At 45.5% G+C, this 21,375-nt stretch overlaps 1 protein-coding gene across 3 annotated transcripts in view; it reads left to right on the forward strand.

The window, feature by feature from the left end:
- The window catches only part of phc2a (polyhomeotic homolog 2a (Drosophila)), a 58,375-nt gene that overhangs the window by 21,906 nt on the left and 15,094 nt on the right, over positions 1-21,375 (forward strand). The window contains exons 4-7 of one of the 3 annotated variants that reach the window (XM_056268135.1): positions 14,814-14,891; positions 15,120-15,284; positions 16,264-16,398; positions 16,493-16,805. In XM_056268135.1, coding sequence (XP_056124110.1) covers positions 14,814-14,891; positions 15,120-15,284; positions 16,264-16,398; positions 16,493-16,805 — 691 coding nt within the window. The remainder of the gene's footprint in view (positions 1-14,813; positions 14,892-15,119; positions 15,285-16,263; positions 16,399-16,492; positions 16,806-21,375) is intronic. The other 2 variants (XM_056268137.1, XM_056268136.1) reach the window with 2 other exon arrangements.

Below are 21,375 nucleotides of genomic sequence, written 5' to 3' on the forward strand. Positions count from 1 at the left end.
ACCGTAAAACTTCAAATAATAGCCGAGTCCCAAATAGACGCCTGTCTCTTTTACACGCCTGGTGTGGCTGCAGCTTTGGGTAAATAAAGGCCGGTCTCAAATAGAGGCCGGGTCTGTTTTTTAGTTTCGGGTTGTATTTAATCCTCTAAAACCGCCAGATCGCCCGCTTTTTGGCGGCCGCCAAAGCACATTTTGTCCCTCCAAAGCCTTTTTTTGATCGATGAGTGATGTAGAATAGAATGACTGCTGCGCTTGACAGGGCGCGTTACGAGCAGAGAGAGAGAGAGAGAGAGAGCGCCCCGACCGCGCGCGCGCACTCTCCCGTCTTCAAACAACGAGCGCTGTCTTGCTCTCTCTCCCTCGCGCATATTAATCAAAATCAATTGACGCGATAGTAAAAGGTCGGAAGACCGCAGTTTCACGTGGAGCATTTGGAGATTTTTAGAGATTAGAGACAGGCCTATACACTCAATGAACGACATCTCAACACTAAATTATAAAGGCCTGTCTCATATAGACGCCTGTCTCAAATACAAGCCGGTGCAGTTCGACGATTTGGGTAAATAAAAGCCCGGGCTACTATTTGAAGTTTTACGGTATATACATATATATATATATATATATATATATATATATATATATGTGTGTGTGTGTGTGTATATATTAGGGGTGGAACGGTACATGTATTCGTATCGAACCGAAACGGTACGGGCGTCACGGTTCGGTGCACGAATTTGCATGGAGAATACACGGTACAAAAAAAACCCTATTAAATAGCGATAAATTTCGCTTTATTCGCTTTTGGTGTGACTGTGAACGCAGCAATGAACAGGCTGCGATCAAGATTGCAATGCTGGAGTGTGTGTGTGTGTGCGAGAGAGAGAGAGAGAGAGAGAGAGAGAGAGAGAGAGAGAGAGAGAGAGAGAGAGAGAGAGAGAGAGAGAGAGAGAGAGAGAGAGAGAGAGAGAGAGAGAGAGAGAGAGAGAGAGAGAGAGAGAGAGAGACGCGATTAACAGTATGTGTGTGTGTGTGTGTGTGCGCGCGCGCGTGCGAGAGAGAGAATTATCTCTCCTGCGCGATCGAACAGTGGAAACATAAAAACATACTCCGTCATTTTTTTAAACAGGACATCATTAAAACTGCAAATTGTTACTTATATTTGTGTACACTCGCAATAAAACACTACATTGTGCTTTTGTCACACTCTAAACTCTTGTCGAACTGTAACCTACAACTGTTAACAAAAGTTTTGAACGGTAGTATTATTTTATACGGAAATCAACTATTTATAATTCAGATGAGAATAAAGTTAGGGTTAACTAAAATGAAGGAAAACAAATATATTGATCTGAAATAGCAAATTAATTTTAAATTCATTCAGGTACAATTACCAAACATATCTCAAGGTCTTTTCATCTTTTTAATAATTTAATTAATAAACTAATTATATAAAACTATTGTCAGTGCACTACAAATAAACTGGTTCTATGCCTTTATTAATAAAACTTATTTAAAAAATACAAGGCTTAAGACATTTATAAAAATGCCTTCTGCATTTTTGTTTTGCTTTTCACTCCAATGTACCGAAATCATACCGAACGGTGACGTGTGAACCGAGGTATGAACCGAACCGTAACTTCTGTGTACCGTTCCACCCCTAGTATATATATATGTATATATGTGTGTGTATATACTGTATATATATACACACACATATATATATATACATATACACACATATATATATACATATATATATACACACATATATATATATATATATATATATGTTTACACACACATATATATATATATATATATATATCGTCTCGGTTACATATGGTAACCCTCGTTCCCTGAGGGAGGGAACGGAGACGTAGGTCAGACTGACCAATAGGAATCTCGCTAGAGAGGCCAATCTACTTCGAGTGAAACTAAAACAAGCCAATGCACATTGGCATGCAATCATTTGCGTCAGCGCGGGTATTTAACAGCAGCTGTTATGATTGCACACTAGTTTTTTGCTGAGGAGCCAAACCTGAAAAAGCTGGCCGCCCCAGCGGGCGGCAGCAGATGTGGCGACGGGACCTACGTCTCCGTTCCCTCCCTCAGGGAACGAGGGTTACCATATGTAACCGAGACGTTCCCTATCGGTCAGTCACTACAACGTAGGTCAGACTGACCAATAGGAATCCCTACCAAAGCGCCACAGCTGCTGCACCCCATCCAGCGCCCCATGCAAGCCTCTACACCTTCTTGCCTAGAAGGACGATAGGAGGAGGCTACACACAGAGTGTATCTGTCACTGTTGTTCCGTAATAACCCATACAGTGAGATTATTGGATAACACTGGGAAAGCGTGCCCTTCAGTTAGGAAGGAGGACGCTGCGGAAGCCACTTACTTCAAGGAGTTATGTGGGGAATACATATGGACTAGCCCGAAGGCTGTACTACATATGAGATAGTGGGTGACTTAGCCCAAGGGAAAGACACGGGCTTCCGTTAGGAGCAGCCGTGGAAAATATACACATATGGGATCCCCGTAGGGTCACACATATGGAACCCAGCCCAGATCCGGTTCTCAAGGATTCAGCGGATAAAGGCCTGGCACCTGGACGCTCCGCCATGTCCGGGCCGAGGGGTTTTTGGAGGACTCAACAGGTTTTTCACTCTGGAGCAATAAGGGTGCACAGTAGGGTGCAGCAAGCCGACAGAGCCGGGCCTCTCGGTGCTTCTACCCGTTTAGGGTGAAAACACGGGAGGAGACCGGCTCTACACGTAGGCTATAATATCTAGCGAACGTGTTAGGTGTCGCCCAGCCCGCAGCTCTACAGATATCTGTTAGCGAGGAGCCACGTGCCAGCGCCCAGGAGGATGCAACGCCTCTCGTGGAGTGTGCATGCAACCTGAGCGGGCAGGGCACGCCTTGAGCTTGGTAAGCCAAGGCGATGGCATCCACTATCCAGTGGGCCATCCTCTGCTTGGAGACAGCCTTTCCCCTCTGCTGGCCTCCATAACAGACAAAGAGCTGGTCTGAGGTCCTGATGCTTTGAGTTCTGTCCACGTACATACGCAGAGCGCGAACGGGACAGAGCAAAGCCAGGGCTGGGTCTGCCTCCTCCAAAGGCAGCGCTTGCAGGTTCACTACCTGGTTTTTGAAGGGAGTGGTAGGAACCTTGGGCACATAGCCAGGCCGGGGTCTTAATACCACATGGTTGTCACCCGGCCCGAACTCTAGGCACGATTCGTCGACCGAAAATGCGTGCAGGTCTCCTACCCTCTTGACAGAGGCCAGTGCAACCAGTAGCAAAGTCTTCATGGAAGAAGCTTTAAGTCTACTGACTGCAGAGGCTCAAAGGGAACATCCTGAAGTGCTCGAAGCACCAGGGGAAGATCCCAAGAGGGTATGGAGTGGGGTCGAGGAGGATTTAATCGTCTCGCCCCCCTAAGAAACCTGACGACCAGGTCGTGCTTCCCCACTGTTTTGCCATCTACGTGGTCGTGATAAGCTGAAATAGCTGCAGCATGTACTTTGAGGGTGGAGGGAGACAGCCTTCGCTCCAACCCTTGCTGCAAGAAGGAAAGCACAGACCCTATCGAACATCTTCGGGGGTCTTCTCGGCGAGAAGAACACCACTCGTCGAACAGGTTCCACTTCAGGGCGTAAACACGTCTCGTGGACGGCGCCCGTGCTGAAGTGATGGTGTTAAGTACCTCAGGGGGTAAGTCACCTAGAACCTCCGCGTCCCATCCAGGGACCAGACATGGAGTTTCCAGAGGTCTGGACGCGGGTGCCATAGGGTGCCCCGTCTCTGAGTCAGAAGATCCTTCCTCAGAGGAATGGGCCAGGGAGGGACTGTCCCAAGGAGCATGAGTTCTGGGAACCAAGTCCGGGTGGGCCAATAGGGAGCCACCAGAAGGACCTGCTCCTCGTCCTCCCTGACTTTGCACAGTGTCTGTGCAAGTAGGCTCACTGGGGGAAACGCATATTTGCGGAGGCCCCGGGGCCAGCTGTGTGCCAGTGCGTCCGTGCCGAGTGTTCCCTCGGTCAGGGAGTAAAACAGCTGGCAGTGGGAGGTCTCTGAAGAGGCAAACAGGTCTACCTGAGCCTCTCCGAACTCTCTCCAGATCAGCTGAACCACCTGGGGGTGGAGTCGCCATTCTCCCGGAAGCACAGCTCGTGATAGCTCGTCGGCCACACGGTTGAGCACGCCAGGGACATACATGGCTCGAAGCGACCTCAGACGCTTCTGACTCCAGAGGAGGAGATGGCGGGCGAGTTGCGACATGCGACGGGAGCGTAGACCACCTTGTCGGTTGATGTACGCCACGGTCGCAGTGTTGTCCGTACGGACCAGCACGTCCCTGCCCCGTAGCGGCCTTTTCAGGCGGCTCAGAGCGAGATGTACTGCTAGCAACTCGAGGCAATTGATGTGCCAATGCAGTTGGGGAGCCGTCCACACCCCTGACACTGCATGCCCGTTGTACGTGGCACCCCAGCCGGTGGCAGAGGCATCTGTGAAAACCACAGCATGCCTGGAGACCTGTTCCAAGGGGACTCCTGCCCGAAGGAACGAGAGGTCTGACCACGGGCTGAAGGTCTGGCGGCAGGCCGGTGTGATTGCCACCCGGTGAGTGCCATGATGCCACGCCCATCTCGGGACTCGGCCGTGAAGCCAGTGCTGAAGCGGTCTCATATGAAGCAAGCCGAGCGGAGTTACCGCTGCTGCCGCTGCCATATGCCCCAGGAGCCTCTGAAAAAATTTCAGTGGGACCGCTGTCCTGCCTTTGAACGTGTTCAAGCAGTTCAGCACCGACTGAGCGCGCTGCTCTGTGAGGCGCGCTGTCTGTGCGACCGAATCCAACTCCATACCGAGAAAAGAGATCCTCTGCACAGGGGCGAGTTTGCTCTTTTCCCAGTTGACCTGAAGGCCCAACTGGCTGAGGTGCGTGAGCACGAGGTCCCTGTGTTCGCATAACTGATCTCGAGAGTGTGCTAGTATAAGCCAGTCGTCGAGATAGTTGAGGAGGCGAACGCCCTGTTCTCTCATGGGAACAAGGGCCCCCTCCGTGACTTTCGTGAAGACACGGGGAGACAGGGACAGCCCGAAGGGCAGGACCTTGTACTGATATGCTCGACCCTCGAACGCAAAGCGCAGAAACGGCCTGTGTCGAGGAAGAATCGAGACATGAAAGTACGCGTCCTTCAGGTCGATCGCTGCAAACCAATCTTGGGGACGGATGCATCCGAAAATGCGTCTCTGCGTGAGCATTTTGAACGGTAGCTTGTGGAGGCTCCGATTCAAAACTCGCAGATCCAAGATCGGTCGTAACCCACCACCTTTCTTGGGTACAATGAAGTAGGGACTGTAGTGCCCCGACCCCATATCGGCTGGAGGGACCGGCTCTATCGCGTCCTTCGCCAGTAGGACTGCGATCTCCGCACGCAAGACATGGGCATCGGCTGCTCTCACTGTAGTGGAGTGGATGGCCCGAAACTTGGGGGGACGCCGGGCGAACTGAATCGCATAGCCGAGCCTGATGGTCCGAATGAGCCAGCGAGACGGACTGGGGAGCGCTAACCAGGCTCTCAGAGACCGTGCAAGCGGGACCAAAGGGACTGTAGGCGTACCCGGAGTGGGGCAGCGAGGTGGAACACAGGGACGTGGCTCGGGAGGCTCTCTCTGGGAGGCGGCCCGTAACAGGGTCTGTGTGTGCTGTGCAGCACTTACCTGGTTCCACGGGGCAGGAGGTGCAGGAGGCGGCTCGGTGGCGTTCTCAAACTGCACACTGCTGCTCACTGGCGACAGAGGAGGCGGATGAGAGTGGTGAGGATTCTGTCCCCCCACTGCTCTCCGGGTCCTCTTCGGACCCAGAGATGGTAGAAACTGCTCTTTTATTGAAAATTTGGGTACCGCTGGTTTTAAGGCCAGCGGCGGAACAAAACGAATACAGGATTTTCCACCCGGCCCTCTTCCGGGGGAAGGAGCGATGCGGTCACCGTCTCCTGGAGAGCAGTCCCTTCCATCTCCGGGTCGCCCGTCCTGGGGCCGCTTACCTCTGGCTTTGCCACCCTTCTTGGCGGGGGCCTGGACGGGCGGGGCGGCCTGCCTGCGACTGGCTCCACGGCGCCGTTTAGGTGGAGGCTGCTGCTGCAGCGCGGGAGCAGGGGCAGACGCAGGAGGACACCCCCGGCGACGAGCAGACTGAGGAGCCGCAGGCGGTGGGTTGGAGGCAGCAGCTGACCGCCACGGCAGGATATGCTTGATGGCCTCAGTCTGCTTTTGTACAGCCGAGAACTGCTGGGCGAAGTTCTCGACCGCGTCGCCGAAGAGGCCGGTCTGGGACACGGGGGAGTTGAGGAACCGGAGCTTCTCAGCCTCACTCATGTCTGCCAGACACAGCCAGAGATGGCGCTCCTGGACCACCAAGGTGGACATCGCATGACCCACTGACCGCGCGGTGACCTTCGTCGCACGAAGCGCGAGGTCCGTTGCGGCACGAAGTTCCTGGAGAACTTGTGGATCATGACCACCCTCGTGCAGGTCCTTCAGTGCCTTGGCCTGATGGACCTGCAGCAACGCCATGGCGTGCATGGCAGAGGCAGCTTCCCCACAGGCCTTGTAAGCCTCGTCGAATAGGTCCGACGAGTACCTACAGGCCCGGGAAGGAAGACACGGTTCTCCGCGCCGAGTGGAGTTAGGGCACAGCTGCATTGCAGCGGCCCGCTCCACTGGCGGGATGCGCGTGTATCCCTTAGCTGCCCCGCCATCAAGGGTGGTGAGGGAGGAGGAGCCACCGGAACGGTTTCTGGCAGTAAAAGGTGCCGTCCACGTTCCCGTAAGCTCCTCATGCACCTCCGGGAAGAAAGGCACTGGGGTGGGTTGCTGAGAACCAGCGCGCGCCACCCCGAGATACCAATCATCCAACCTCGAGGGTTCGGGACACGGTGGAGGATTCCACACGAGCCCGACCCCGTTGGCGGCCCGGGAGAGCATGGCCATCATCTCCGGGTCCGTCTCAGGCACCGCTGGCACCCCCGAAGGAGGCAGCGGTGCCGAGTCGTCGTCCGCAGAGAAGTCTGACCCACCCTCCGATGCAGCGATCGACATCTGGTCACTGGGAGCCCCAAAGGAGACAACCGGTACACACCTCGAGGATGGTCCAGCTCTCTCCAATGGAAGCTCAACTGGCTGCGGAGCATGAGAGGGGTGAGGGCTCCTAGGGGGTTGGTTCCCCGAAGGAGACGCGCTCACCGTGATCCTCAGGTCACCCGTGCCCCCGCCCGAAGCAACCCTCCGAGGAGGATTGGAACGAGGCAGAGGCACGGGGACTCCGCCCCTTTGCAGGAACAGGAGTCTCGACCGTAGCTCCGCGATGGTCATCTTCCCACAATGGGTACATGACTCATCCACAAACGCTGCCTCAGCGTGTTCAATGCCCAGACACACGAGGCAGCGCTTGTGACCATCCTGTGAGCCCAGGTAACGACCGCATCCAGAAACACACAGATAGAAAGTCATCTTTTTTTTTTCTTTTTTTTTTTTTAAAGACGCTGTCTATCTGTGTAAGCTCTTTTAGGGACTACTCTCACTGGTGCTGAAGCACGCAGGGGAACAGTCACTGCGAACACAGACGGGAATGTGCACCCGTCTGTGCGCTGTCTCTCTCTCTCGCTGGCAGGTCTTACCGGCTGTGAGAACAGCCTTTGAGCGCTGAACTGCGCACCTTACCAGCTGTTAAAACAGCTTTTTTGAATTTGCTCAAAAAAACAAAACAAAAAAGACAGACAGAAGAGAGAGGACACAAGACTGCTCGCGCTGCCGTGCTGTAACGCCCGCACCGAACAAGGAGAGATCCAACGAAGGCTTGCCAAGTTTCACACTCTGTAGGATTACCATGAAGCGTTTGGCTCCGAAGCAAAAAGCTGGTGTGCAATCATAACAGCTGCTGTCAAATACCCGCGCTGACGAGGACGCGCAGCTGATGCAAATGATTGCATGCCAATGTGCATTGGCTTGTTTTAGTTTCACTCGAAGTAGATTGGCCTCTCTAGCGAGATTCCTATTGGTCAGTCTGACCTACGTTGTAGTGACTGACCGATAGGGAACATATATATACACACAGACATATATATATATATATTGTTTTTTTTTAAGTGAGAAGACAGAGAATATTACTTGGCTGATTGATTATAACAATGAAAAATTGTAATAAAATATATCAAACAATCCCATTTAAAAACAGTCTATGGGTGCCATCTTTTGGACATTCATCATATTGCATTGGTTTTCATTTATTGTCTTCAAACAGAGCACTAATCTGTTTATTTTTAAGTTACGCATTCTACATTGATTAAAAAAGAAAAAACAAATGTGTTTTTTAGTGGTAGTATTATTTTATACAGAATTGTCTTTTTTAATTCACATAAGAATTAAAATTTTTAGGAAAACAAATCTGAAATATAGCAAATTAATTTTCAATTAATTCAGTTACAATGACCAAACAGATTGCAATGCTGGAATATGGTGTGTGTGTGTGTGTTTGTGTGTGTGGCTCAGGCGCGATCGAACAGTGGAAACATAAAAACATACTCCGTCATTTTGATCATACAGGACATCTTTCAAACTGCAAAGTGTTCACTTATATCTGTGTACACTCGCAAAAACACAACATTGTGCTTTTGTCAAACTGTAACCTACAACTGTCACCCAACTAAAATCACATGCACAGTTTAAAAGCAAAAAATATTTATTCAACCCCATTTAAAAACAGTCTGTGGGCGCCATCTTTTGGACATTCACCATATAGCATTGGTTTTAATTTCTTACTTTACTTTCACTTTTATATTAGCGATTTAAAAGCCCTCGCTGTTGTCATACGTCGATTAACCAGTGGGAAAATATCCTCGCAGCCACATACCTAATATACACTCACCGGCCACTTTATTAGGTACACCTGTCCAACTGCTCGTTAACACTTAATTTCTAAGCAGCCAATCACATGGCGGCAACTCAGTGCATTTAGGCATGTAGACATGGTCAAGACAATCTCCTGCAGTTCAAACCGAGCATCAGTATGGGGAAGAAAGTTGATTTGAGTGACTTTGAACGTGGCATGATTGTTGGTGCCAGAAGGGCTGGTCTGAGTATTTCAGAAACTGCTAATCTACTGGGATTTTCACGCACAACCATCTCTAGGGTTTACAGAGAATGGTCCGAAAAAGAAAAAACATCCAGTGAGCGGCAGTTCTGTGGGCGGAAATGCCTTGTTGATGCCAGAGGTCAGAGGAGAATGGCCAGACTGGTTCGAGCTGATAGAAGGGCAACAGTGACTGAAATAACCACTCGTTACAACCGAGGTATGCAGCAAAGCATTTGTGAAGCCACAACACGCACAACCTTGAGGCGGATGGGCTACAACAGCAGAAGACTCCACCGGGTACCACTCATCTCCACTACAAATAGGAAAAAGAGGCTACAATTTGCAAGAGCTCACCAAAATTGAACAGTTGAAGACTGGAAAAATGTTGCCTGGTCTGATGAGTCTCGATTTCTGTTGAGACATTCAGATGTTAGAGTCAGAATTTGGCGTAAACAGAATGAGAACATGGAACCATCATGCCTTGTTACCACTGTGCAGGCTGGTGGTGGTGGTGTAATGGTGTGGGGGATGTTTTCCTGGCACACTTTAGGCCCCTTAGTGCCAATTGGGCATCGTTTAAATGCCACGGCCTACCTGAGCATTGTTTCTGACCATGTCCATCCCTTTATGGCCACCATGTACCCATCCTCTGATGGCTACTTCCACCATGTCACAAAGCTCTAATCATTTCAAATTGGTTTCTTGAACATGACAATGAGTTCACTGTACTAAAATGGCCTCCACAGTCACCAGATCTCAACCCAATAGAGCATCTTTGGGATGTGGTGGAACGGGAGATTCGCATCATGGATGTGCAGCCGACAAATCTGCGGCAACTGTGTGATGCCATCATGTCAATATGGACCAAACTCCCTGAGGAATGCTTCCAGCACCTTGTTGATTCTATGCCACGAAGAATTGAGGCAGTTCTGAAGGCAAAAGGGGGTCCAACCCGTTACTAGCATGGGGTACCTAATAAAGTGGCCGGTGAGTGTATATATATATATATATATATATATATATATATATAAATACAATAGGCATACCTGATAAAAAAGTTTTATGTACTATGTTGATATCATTTTGGACACAAGAGGGCAGTATAGCCCTATGTATGATTTTTTGTTTAACCAAATAGCACTAAATAGCCTGTTTTAAACTTTTTCATATTTCTTGAATTGAAAAAAAAGAATAAAATGGGTTTAGTTCTAATATTTGTATAATTTTATATAAATATAAATGGTGTATAATTACATTTTAGAAAGATATGAGACATTTGCTGATTCTTTTTTGACATTACTTTAATCCCTCACCATAGCAAAACCGTTTGAGATATTCAATATCCGTTCACAATTTAGCATCTTTAATGTATTTTCATCATGTTGAAAAAGTTTGGTGGGAATAAAATAAACCACTTAAGAGGAGTGAGTAAAAATGTAGAGGCTGGTTTTGCAAAACATCCACATTCAGACCAAAATAGCCGACTTCCTGTTGGGCTGGCTTAAAGTTGTTCGGCCTGATGAGATCTATATGTGAACCGTGTTTCATATTATTACATGCAAGTGTGTTGCATGTATTTTACCAAATTTTCAGACCAAGTTTATGGACCAAGTTAATTGAATTAATAAACTAATTATATAAAACTATTGTCAATGCACTACAATTAAACTGGTTATATGCCTTTACTTTATTAATACAATTTATTTTAAAAATACAAGGCGTAAGACATTTATTTTCCTTTTTAATGCAGGCCAAACCACACAGCAGTGAAAGGTTAATCTAGCCCCCTCCCCCACAGACAGACACAGAGACGTAGGCACAGAGAGAGAGAGAGAGAAAATGACCATATTCAAACCAAAATATCTGACTTTCTGTTGGTCGGAGCTAATGACTGTAAATTAGAAAGTTGTCCGGCTTGATGACTACAATATGCATATCGAGTTTTGTTACTGTAGATGAAACTAATCCCCCCACTTTGTCAAAAGGTGGCGCTACTGAGCCCCTCACCAGGCCCGTTTCTGAAACTTTGCACATGTCTACTGGCTAATAAATGAGATGTGTCTGTCGAGTTTCATGCAATTTCAAGCGTGCTAAGAGTCTCAAAAGCATCAAACAAGAATATTAAAGTTTGATGCGTTGCCACGGCAACAGTATCTAAGTTATCAATAATCCTTTGACAGGTCTACATCTGCCGTGTGTTTAGATTATACACATAAAGTTTGAAGCAAATCGGGTAAAATTAAGAGGGTGATTTCAAAGCATTTTGAAAGTGACACACTTCCTGCAGCCAGTTGGTGGCGCTATAACTTTGACTCACAATAGTCACGCAGTTAATGTATGCTGAAGTTATAACACACTTCCTGTTTCACGCTTCTCGCCATATTTTCGTTTCCTCGCCACGGCCAAACCGTTCGAGATATCAAAAATCCCCTGGCAATTTTTCATCCTCAATGTCTTGACTTCATGTACACCGAGTTTCGTGGCATTTGGATGAATTCTCTAGGAGGAGTACTTTAAATTCCATTGCATGCATTTTCCAAACAACCCTAAGTAGCCGACTTCCTTTTGGGCTGGGGTAAAAAGATCTATATGTGTACCGAGTTTCATATTATTACATGCAAGTGTGTTTGATTTATGGACCAAGTTTTCGGATCACGTTCAAGGGGGCGCTGTTGAGCCCCCCTGCCACGCCCGGGTACCAGCTTCAGCCCGGCCCTGATGGCCGCGGATTCTGACCCGTGTGCAAAGTTTCAAGAGTTTTCGAGCACGTTAAGAGCCCCAAAAGTGCCCAAATAGTCGTAAGAAAAAAATAATCCTAAGGAAAACAATAGGGCCTTCGCCTTTTCAAGGCTTGGGCCCTAATTATATATATAATTATAGTTTTCTAAAACTTTCTATTTATTTCCAGGTTCAAAGTAGAATTTGAATCAGGCTTTTGGAGCCCACTGTACATCAACATATGCATCCTTTAAATGCTTTCTCAAGCTTATAATTAAATAATTCTCTGATCTATCAAACTAATTATTGCCTTAATGTTTGAACAAGCTTTTTTTTTTGTCTCTCTATAAGGAGTTTAATTCGACCAGAAAGAAATATTTTGTTCAGTGATTTCTCAACATGGTAATCAAACACAGAAGGACAAAAATTGTATGCTTGTGTCAGGTAGTGGTTTACTGTCTGTATCTGAAGATAGTCAGGAAGTTGTTAAAATACCATACTGTTTGAAGATAAAGAAATTGGATTAAAGCACACGAGAACGGTAAAGCACACGGTCTAATGAAAATCACACATGGCTCTTTACGAATTTTGCAGGGTCATTCATCTCTTGTGACAAGTATTGATGTGGAATTCCTTGCATTGGCCAGAGGCATGTTTTGCAATGTTTAGCAAAAATCTGTTCTGGCAGAGCCACATTCTGTGGATATTTGAGGAAACCAAGAGGAACAAGCGACTCTTAACTAAAAAATGATTTGATTCATACTTTTGACCAGCATGTCAAGGTTCGCTTCAATTAATATTTGAGTGGCTTATTGCTGTGAATTAAAGAACTTAGGTTAAATGAGGGTTTAAACTTGAAGTTAATTTTGATATTTTTAACCAACTTTTGAAATTTTGAGAATATTACAGATTTATGTGAATTATCATAAATCATTAAAACAAACCAATTATTACCACAAACATCTCATAAGATATATTGTTTATACTGTTAATTTCGCACCAAAATTATATCATTTCCTGGAGGATGATGTCATTACGAAACTATTATGCAATAAAGAAATATTGCAAAAGAATGGAAAGTGAAATTGAGAGCACTGACTTTAAAACTATAAAATAATTACCAATCTGAACAAGATTTACATGAAAACATGATTTGTTTAAAACATTTTGTTAAAAAAATTGAAAAAAAAGAAGAAACACATAGAATATTTCTTAATAAATTGGTCATATTAGTTAATAGTAAAATTCTGCTCAAACCAAAAGCAGTGTAATGATAATTGTGATATTGTGAAATCTAATATGTATATATACACTCACCGGCCACTTTATTAGGTACACCTGTCCAACTGCTCGTTAACACTTAATTTCTTAGCAGCCAATCACATGGCGGCAACTCAGTGCATTTAGGCATGTAGACATGGTCAAGACAATCTCCTGCAGTTCAAACCGAGCATCAGTATGGGGAAGAAAGGTGATTTGAGTGACTTTGAACGTGGCATGATTGTTGGTGCCAGAAGGGCTGGTCTGAGTATTTCAGAAACTGCTAATCTACTGGGATTTTCACGCACAACCATCTCTAGGGTTTACAGAGAATGGTCCGAAAAAGAAAAAACATCCAGTGAGCGGCAGTTCTGTGGGCGGAAATGCCTTGTTGATGCCAGAGGTCAGAGGAGAATGGCCAGACTGGTTCGAGCTGATAGAAGGGCAACAGTGACTGAAATAACCACTCGTTACAACCGAGGTATGCAGCAAAGCATTTGTGAAGCCACAACACGCACAACCTTGAGGCGGATGGGCTACAACAGCAGAAGACTCCACCGGGTACCACTCATCTCCACTACAAATAGGAAAAAGAGGCTACAATTTGCAAGAGCTCACCAAAATTGAACAGTTGAAGACTGGAAAAATGTTGCCTGGTCTGATGAGTCTCGATTTCTGTTGAGACATTCAGATGTTAGAGTCAGAATTTGGCGTAAACAGAATGAGAACATGGAACCATCATGCCTTGTTACCACTGTGCAGGCTGGTGGTGGTGGTGTAATGGTGTGGGGGATGTTTTCCTGGCACACTTTAGGCCCCTTAGTGCCAATTGGGCATCGTTTAAATGCCACGGCCTACCTGAGCATTGTTTCTGACCATGTCCATCCCTTTATGGCCACCATGTACCCATCCTCTGATGGCTACTTCCACCATGTCACAAAGCTCTAATCATTTCAAATTGGTTTCTTGAACATGACAATGAGTTCACTGTACTAAATGGCCTCCACAGTCACCAGATCTCAACCCAATAGAGCATCTTTGGGATGTGGTGGAACGGGAGATTCGCATCATGGATGTGCAGCCGACAAATCTGCGGCAACTGTGTGATGCCATCATGTCAATATGGACCAAACTCCCTGAGGAATGCTTCCAGCACCTTGTTGAATCTATGCCACGAAGAATTGAGGCAGTTCTGAAGGCAAAAGGGGGTCCAACCCGTTACTAGCATGGGGTACCTAATAAAGTGGCCGGTGAGTGTATATATATATATATACATCTTTTTTTTTAAAGACCCTTGATGGGTACATGCTGAGAGCTGTACTGAATAGATACCCTGCATCTGCACAAATAATTTATTTGGAAACAATTAACAAATAATGACCTTTTTGTATTTTTAAAGATTAAACCTAATTTGGATATCCACAGAATGGAAATCCCTTTGGGGAGTACAGTAGAGTTGAATGTATTGTGTGGTTATAGTGTTGAGCGACAGGCTGTGGGAACAAGGGATCTGTTTCCTGCCTCTCTCTCTCTTGATCAGTGTTGTTGTTATTGATTAATGAGTGCTGGGTTTGACTTGTGACCTATCTCTGTGTCCTTCCCTCTTTTACCATCTCTCTCTCTCTCTCTCTCTCTCTCTCTCTCTCTCTCTCTCTCTCTCTCTCTCTCTGGCATTCACTCATTCCCCATAGGCTAGTATAGTGGCAGGAAGACAAAGCTGTAATCTGAATGGCACTACATCCCAGCAGACTGTGGCCTCCCAAACCACTGTAAGTATTATTAAAGCTGATATTGATATCTCACTCAACAAGTCTGCAGTGCTACAGAAAAAAATGGCAGTGGGTATTACTTACACGTGACCACTTTTTTTTATGTACATATTGGTGGCTTCCTTAACTTTTGGCTGAATGTAAGGCTTTGGTTAAAAATATGATTTATTATGTTGACAACACAGCTTTCAGAAAATCAAAATTGTTAGGATTTTTTCTTTGTTGAAGCAGATAAACCTGGCCACATCCCCAGCGGCAGCTCATTTGATCAGTCGAGCCCAGAGTGGGAGCTCTGTTCCGGTCTGCATTGCCCAACAGGCCGTTCTGCTGGGAAACTCCTCCACACCCACACTCACCGCCAGCCAAGCACAGATGTATTTACGAGCTCAGATGGTAAATCCTCTTACACACGCACAACCACAATTACAAATGTGCTTTCTAAATAAAGACTTATAATGTTTTTACATAATGCTGATTATAATGAGCATAGATTAAACATAACCCGTTGTTTTATTTTATTTTATTAAATTTTTGCTCTAATATAACATACTTTCCTGGGGAATAATGGAATATATGTATGTATATATACAGTATATATATACTGTATATATATATATATATATATATATATATATATATATATATAACAAGAATATTTTTTAATATAACTCTGATTGTGTTTGGCTGAAAGAAGAAAGTCGTATCACCTAGAATACGACTTGAGGGTGAGTAAATTATGGAATAATTTTCATTTTTGGGTGAACTAACCCTTTAATTAAGTAAGCACATGATTTGTTTTTGTGTAGAATTGTTGAGTGGTCCCAATTCAAATTCTATACTGTATAAATCATTTCAGTTCCCTAATGGCAGCTCTCATTGGTTCTAAGCACTAAGATTTCCAAGATTTCCTCATGAATAAATAGTGTTTATCTTGAAATGGAAAAAATAATTGCCATTTTGGCATTGTATGTGTGTGTGTGTGTGTGTGTGTGTGTGTCGGTGTGTGTGTTCTATTCATACTTACCATCTTACAACATCGTTTTCATTTGGCCTTGGATTTGAAATATGGCACAGCTGCAGCTCTTTCAAAAAACCCAATAAGAGTCAGGATGGTGACCAAAATGTTTTCACTAGCACATCGACTCTATTTTCTCTAAAACTCTATTTTCTCTTTTTGGCTGGGAACTGATTATTAGTAAATGAGCTGTTTGAGATCTGCCAGAATTCGAAATGAAGTCCTTTCAGCACTATAACAGCTGAAATGGCTCAAGTGCTTTCTCTGATGTCGAATTTGATAGCCTAATATTCGTAATTTAAATGTGACTCATACTGTACATTCAGATAAAGCAACCATTTTTGGTGTGATTTCCAGGCACAGCAAACTAATCTTGTGCAAGTAGCTAGGAGCCTAGGACGAGCTGTTCCTTTGTCCCCTCAGCTTATCTTCACCCCAGCTGCCTCAGTCACAGCAGTTCAGTCAATCAATACGCCGCCCATCAGTGGACAGGTAATCCTAACATACACCAGCCTGACTTACAGCACATCTATACCATATATAATTTTTTGCCACACCAAAATCTCTTTTATCTCTCTCCGCTTAGGTGCAGAACTTGGCTCTCCGTGGCCAGCAGGGGGTGCTCACTTCCTCCCTCTCTCAGTCTCAGTTACAGAGCCTAAATGTGAAACAGTCCCCCGGGGCGTCAGCGCAGATTACTTTGACTAGCCAGCAGGTGGCCCGACTGAAGAGTCCTGGAGCGGAGCCGAACCCTCAGGGAGCTGCTGTAAAGTGCTGTCCTGCGGAAACGCCCTTAGAGACTGTGGGAAAAAACGTCAAAACCAGTGACCTCACAACACGGGAGCTGAACTTGTGTCCCAATGTGACCTCAGTGGCGGGGCATCCTCTCATCAGCACAGGTAGGCCATCACTGTCCGGTTGCTGTGTGTGTCTTAACCAGGGTTATTATAGGTAACTAAAACTGCAGCCATTAAAAACATTTTTGTTTCTTGAAATAAAATAAATTTTAACAAAAAAACAAGTATTTTATTTCAGCTAGAAAGCCAAGGAAGGCAACATTTCTCATTTTCATTTAGTTTAACTTGATGTATTAAGATAGCTAAAGCTAAAATAAAAGACAACAATTTTAAACTTGAATATAAATGACAAAAACACAACAAAATTCTTAAAACTTTAAAATTAAATTGAAAACAGAAAATACAAGTCAACGTATTAATAAAACTATAATAGTTTCCACCTTTTTATGTGCATAATATTGCATAAAAAAAAACAGAGATATCGCATAAAAAACGCTAGATGGAAATGCCAAGGTGCGCATACAGTAAATTCTAAAAAATGCGCATAAAAAATGTATGCGTTTAATTGAGGCTGATAGATTTGTATCCAATAAGAAGACATGCGCATAAACTACGATGGAAACAAATTTACCATATAAATCCCTCGATGCGCAACAAAAACCTTACGTGACTTTGCCAATGTATGTGATTGGACTAACCAGCGGACCAATTTCATTGCACAGCATCTCAAATGTTGGATTAAAATGCATGAGCTAAAAATGAGTCTTCAAAATTATTTGGCTTAATTCCTCCTAGAAGCGTCTCACATGATTGCGTTCCCAAAGACCAGGCATCCGAACGCAAGACAACATGACAGATCTATTATTGCGTTCCGTCTGCATGCTCTGAGACGCAAGTCATTCGTGGTGTAGGAAAAAAGAGCCACAGTTTCTTCCTCGATTGCAGCAATTTCCATTTTTATTGCTGATATTTTGTGCCAATTACCCAGGAAATGACAATGTTGTATTATACATGGGATGGAAACGCTGCTTTATTCACAATTGTTTTATGCGATTTTCCAATTTTGTGCATAAGTTAAATTCACAACTTTGGATGGAAATATAGCTAGTGATACTAAAATAACACTGGTCTAACCCTAACATGCAAGCAGCGAGGGGAGGACCCAGTGAAAGTGTGTAAGATTGTCTCACTAATGGAGGAGTGAAAGCAAAGCAACTAGAAAAGCTCAAGTGAGAGGGACATCTGGCCTTGAGCATTAAACAGGGTGTCGGGTTGCTGTGGCAGCAGTCTTGAGATGCACACTGGGCGGCAGTGTTTCACGATAGCACACCGGCTTTGTGTGCATATGTGGCTTGTGGGATTCTCTATTTGTTTGCGCCCTCAGAGGCTTCTCTTAAAGGATATCCTTATCACTGAGACAGATGTTCAGCTTTTTTGGTTCAACGACACAATTTACCCCACATGCATGCTAGTAAAGTGATATCCTGGTAATGTGGTCCCTGAATATCTGCCATTCATTTAGGAATATAGGCTACATTAACAATTCATTAACATTACTGAATTGCATTCTCAGTAGGCTACTTTAATGTTATATGTTAATGGTAAGCAATTATCGAGTCATTATACCTATGGATGCACAATATATTGGTGCCATGTCAGTTACGTATTAGAGATGTTTTTTTATTTATTAAATTAATCAGCAGAGGTCAACGGTGGATACTTATTTGAACATGCTTATTTTTCCTAGTTTTACATTAAGATTACCTTTGCCGTCATCTAACACTCACTTAAGTTAATCTTTAAAAACACTAAATCAGTTACACCTGTAATAATGCATCTTAAAAAAACACTGCTCTGTTTCATTCTCTTTTCGAACACAAGAATATGTCCTGTGTAAGCCTTCAGTAGACCACTTCAATCTGATACAAATGGAAACCACGAGTGGGCTAATGTGTTATTTGTGGTTGTGGGTTTCTATGTATGTGGTAAGGTCCTGACCATTTCCTGTCATGAAAGCTTGACAGAGAGGGTTCAAGCATCAATATACACACAGAACAGCTAGAGACGAAGCCAAAGAAACCACTGGAGCAGTGAGAAGGGTCAGTACTTACTGGCAACACCATCCATCAGTATGTTTTTCTTTATTGGTTAACAGTTTCGTGAACCTACAAATAGCAGTTTAAACATCACCCAGTTCCTGTAGCTCCTAAATGAAGACCTGTTATTATGGTAAATCTTGGTGGATATACTAAATTTAGAGAGGAAAAATCTATAAAGAGACCAATTGGTAAATGTAAATGGTGTGTTGAATGGCTCACTCTCGCATTGACCATGTTTTCTTCATAAGGAATTCATTAGACAAGAAAAGCACATAGCCAGGAGCATGAAACTCAAAGTATTTGGACCACAACTGGAGAGAAACCTAAGAAAGACCAGACCTTTTTTGGAGTGACCACTGCAGAATTGAAGTGTTGGGCCTCCATGAAGTGTTTTGATCAAGGTTGAGATTGTGGACCTACATATTCTTTGATCGGCTGTAATGAACAATGGTTAGGAGAGTTTTTCCTTCAGAGACCAATAACGTCGGTACATGAGCGGAGACCACCCCCTTCACTTTGGGACTGTAATCAATTGTCAGTCAGAGGAAAAAAGCTTCTGCGCTTTTTTTAAAACTGTTTAGGTGGGAATGTCCTAGACCAGGATTCCTCAAATCTTGCCATAGAGGGCCAATGCACAGCCGAGTTAGGGTACGTTTACACGACAACGATATGCTTAAAACGGAGAAGTTTTTCCGTGTAGAGACGGCGCCATAGTCAAAACGATCCCCATTCACACGGATCTGCGAAAACGACTAAAAACGCTGTATTCTGCTGCCTGGCCATTAGATGGCGATGAAACACGTAATACGCATGTGCATGACGTCATCGTTTTCAGAGATTCGCTGTTTTTTTTTACACGGAGACCATTTTCAAAAACGTGCACTTTGAAACCCGTTTTCAAAAGTTTAAGTTTTCAGGCACCCAAAACGTCTCTGGTTACTTACGTAACCTATGTTCTCTGAATAGGGAACGAGACGCTGCGGAAAGCGCAGTGGGATATCCTCTGGATGTGCCGATTGTCTGAAGCCCTATAGAATCACGCCAATCCATTGGCTGATGGCGCTCGCGCAAAGCTGGCTCCGCCCCGACGCTCTTACGTCGTAGCATGATGTACGCGCGCGCGCCATCTTCTCCTCAGATTTCTCTGCCGAAAAGAAAAACTGTCGGCAGCGCGAGGAGCTTGGCAGCGAACGCAGCGTCTCGTTCCCTATTCAGAGAACATAGGTTACGTAAGTAACCAGAGACGTTCTCTTTCATAGGTTCACTCAACGCTGCGGAAAGCGCAGTGGGAACGAAATACCAAACTCGCCAAGCTAAGCGCTGCCATAACCGGTACCAGACCAAATAATAACAACCATGATAGGTTCAAGCAGATAGAACCTGGGAACCTGGAGTCATGTCAAGATCCAAATTATAGAACCTCACAAAGGTGTGCGGAGAGGACCAACCTGCCGCCACACAAATGTCTTCCAAGAGGGCCCCTCTAAAGAGAGCTTGAGAGGAAGCCACACTTCTGGTGGAATGCGCTCTGATGCTAAGAGGTGAAGGCAAACCACGCACCTCATAAGCCAGCGAAATAGCGTCCGTTACCCAGTGGGAAATCCTCTGCTTTGATGCTGCAAGCCCGCGGCGGCCAGCACCAAAACATACCAAGAGCTGGTTTGATTTCCTCCAACCGCTTGAGCGATCTACATACAACTTCAAAGAACGGACCGGGCAGAGCAAGTTAAGTTTCCTTTCTTCCTCAGAGGCAAAAGGAGGAGGGTGGAAAGCATTAAGGTTAACAACCTGAGAGCGGAACGCCGTGGAAAGAACCTTGGGTACATACCCCGACCTCGGCCTCAAGGTAACCCTAACCAGGCCAGGAGCGAAGTCCAAGCATGACTCACTAATAGAGAGAGCCTGCAAATCCCCTATCCGCTTCAGTGAAGATAAAGCTAACAAAAGAGCAACCTTAAGAGTCAGAATCCGCTCAGGAGCTGACTCCAAGGGCTCGAAGGGAGCCTCTGTCAAACCCTCCAGGACGACTGACAGGTCCCACGAGGGAACACTAGGGGGGCGAGCCGGTTTCAGGCGCCTAACCCCACGCATGAAGGCCGAAACTAACCTCAGTTTCCCCAAGGGAATCTCATCCGATTCTCTATGAGCAGCAATAGCTGCGACATACACTCTGAGAGTGGTAGCGGCCGCTCCGGAAGCAAACTTTTCCTGCAGGAATTCCAGCACTGAGCCTACTGGGCAGCTAACTGGGTTCCTATCATGTGCTAAGCACCACGCCTCGAACACCCTCCACTTGGAGGAATATAGCCTCCTCGTCGAAGGGGCTCTAGCATTCGCAATAGTCTCCTGAACGTCGGTTGGGAGATCAAAGCTTAAAGCTAACGGCCTCTGATAGGCCAAACGTACAGCTTCCAAATGTCGGGGCGAGGATGCCATATCCTGCCCTGAAGCTGGGAAAGCAGGTCCTCCCTGACCGGTATCTCCCAGGGGGAGGATTCCAACAGAGGGATCAGCTCCGAAAACCATGGCTGGGACGGCCAGAATGGGGCTACCAGAAGGAGGCGGACTCCGCT

This window comes from Rhinichthys klamathensis, unplaced genomic scaffold (genome assembly GCF_029890125.1).
Source record: "Rhinichthys klamathensis goyatoka isolate OS25496 unplaced genomic scaffold, OSU_Roscu_1.1 h1tg000269l_1, whole genome shotgun sequence".
Taxonomy (NCBI): domain Eukaryota; kingdom Metazoa; phylum Chordata; class Actinopteri; order Cypriniformes; family Leuciscidae; genus Rhinichthys; species Rhinichthys klamathensis.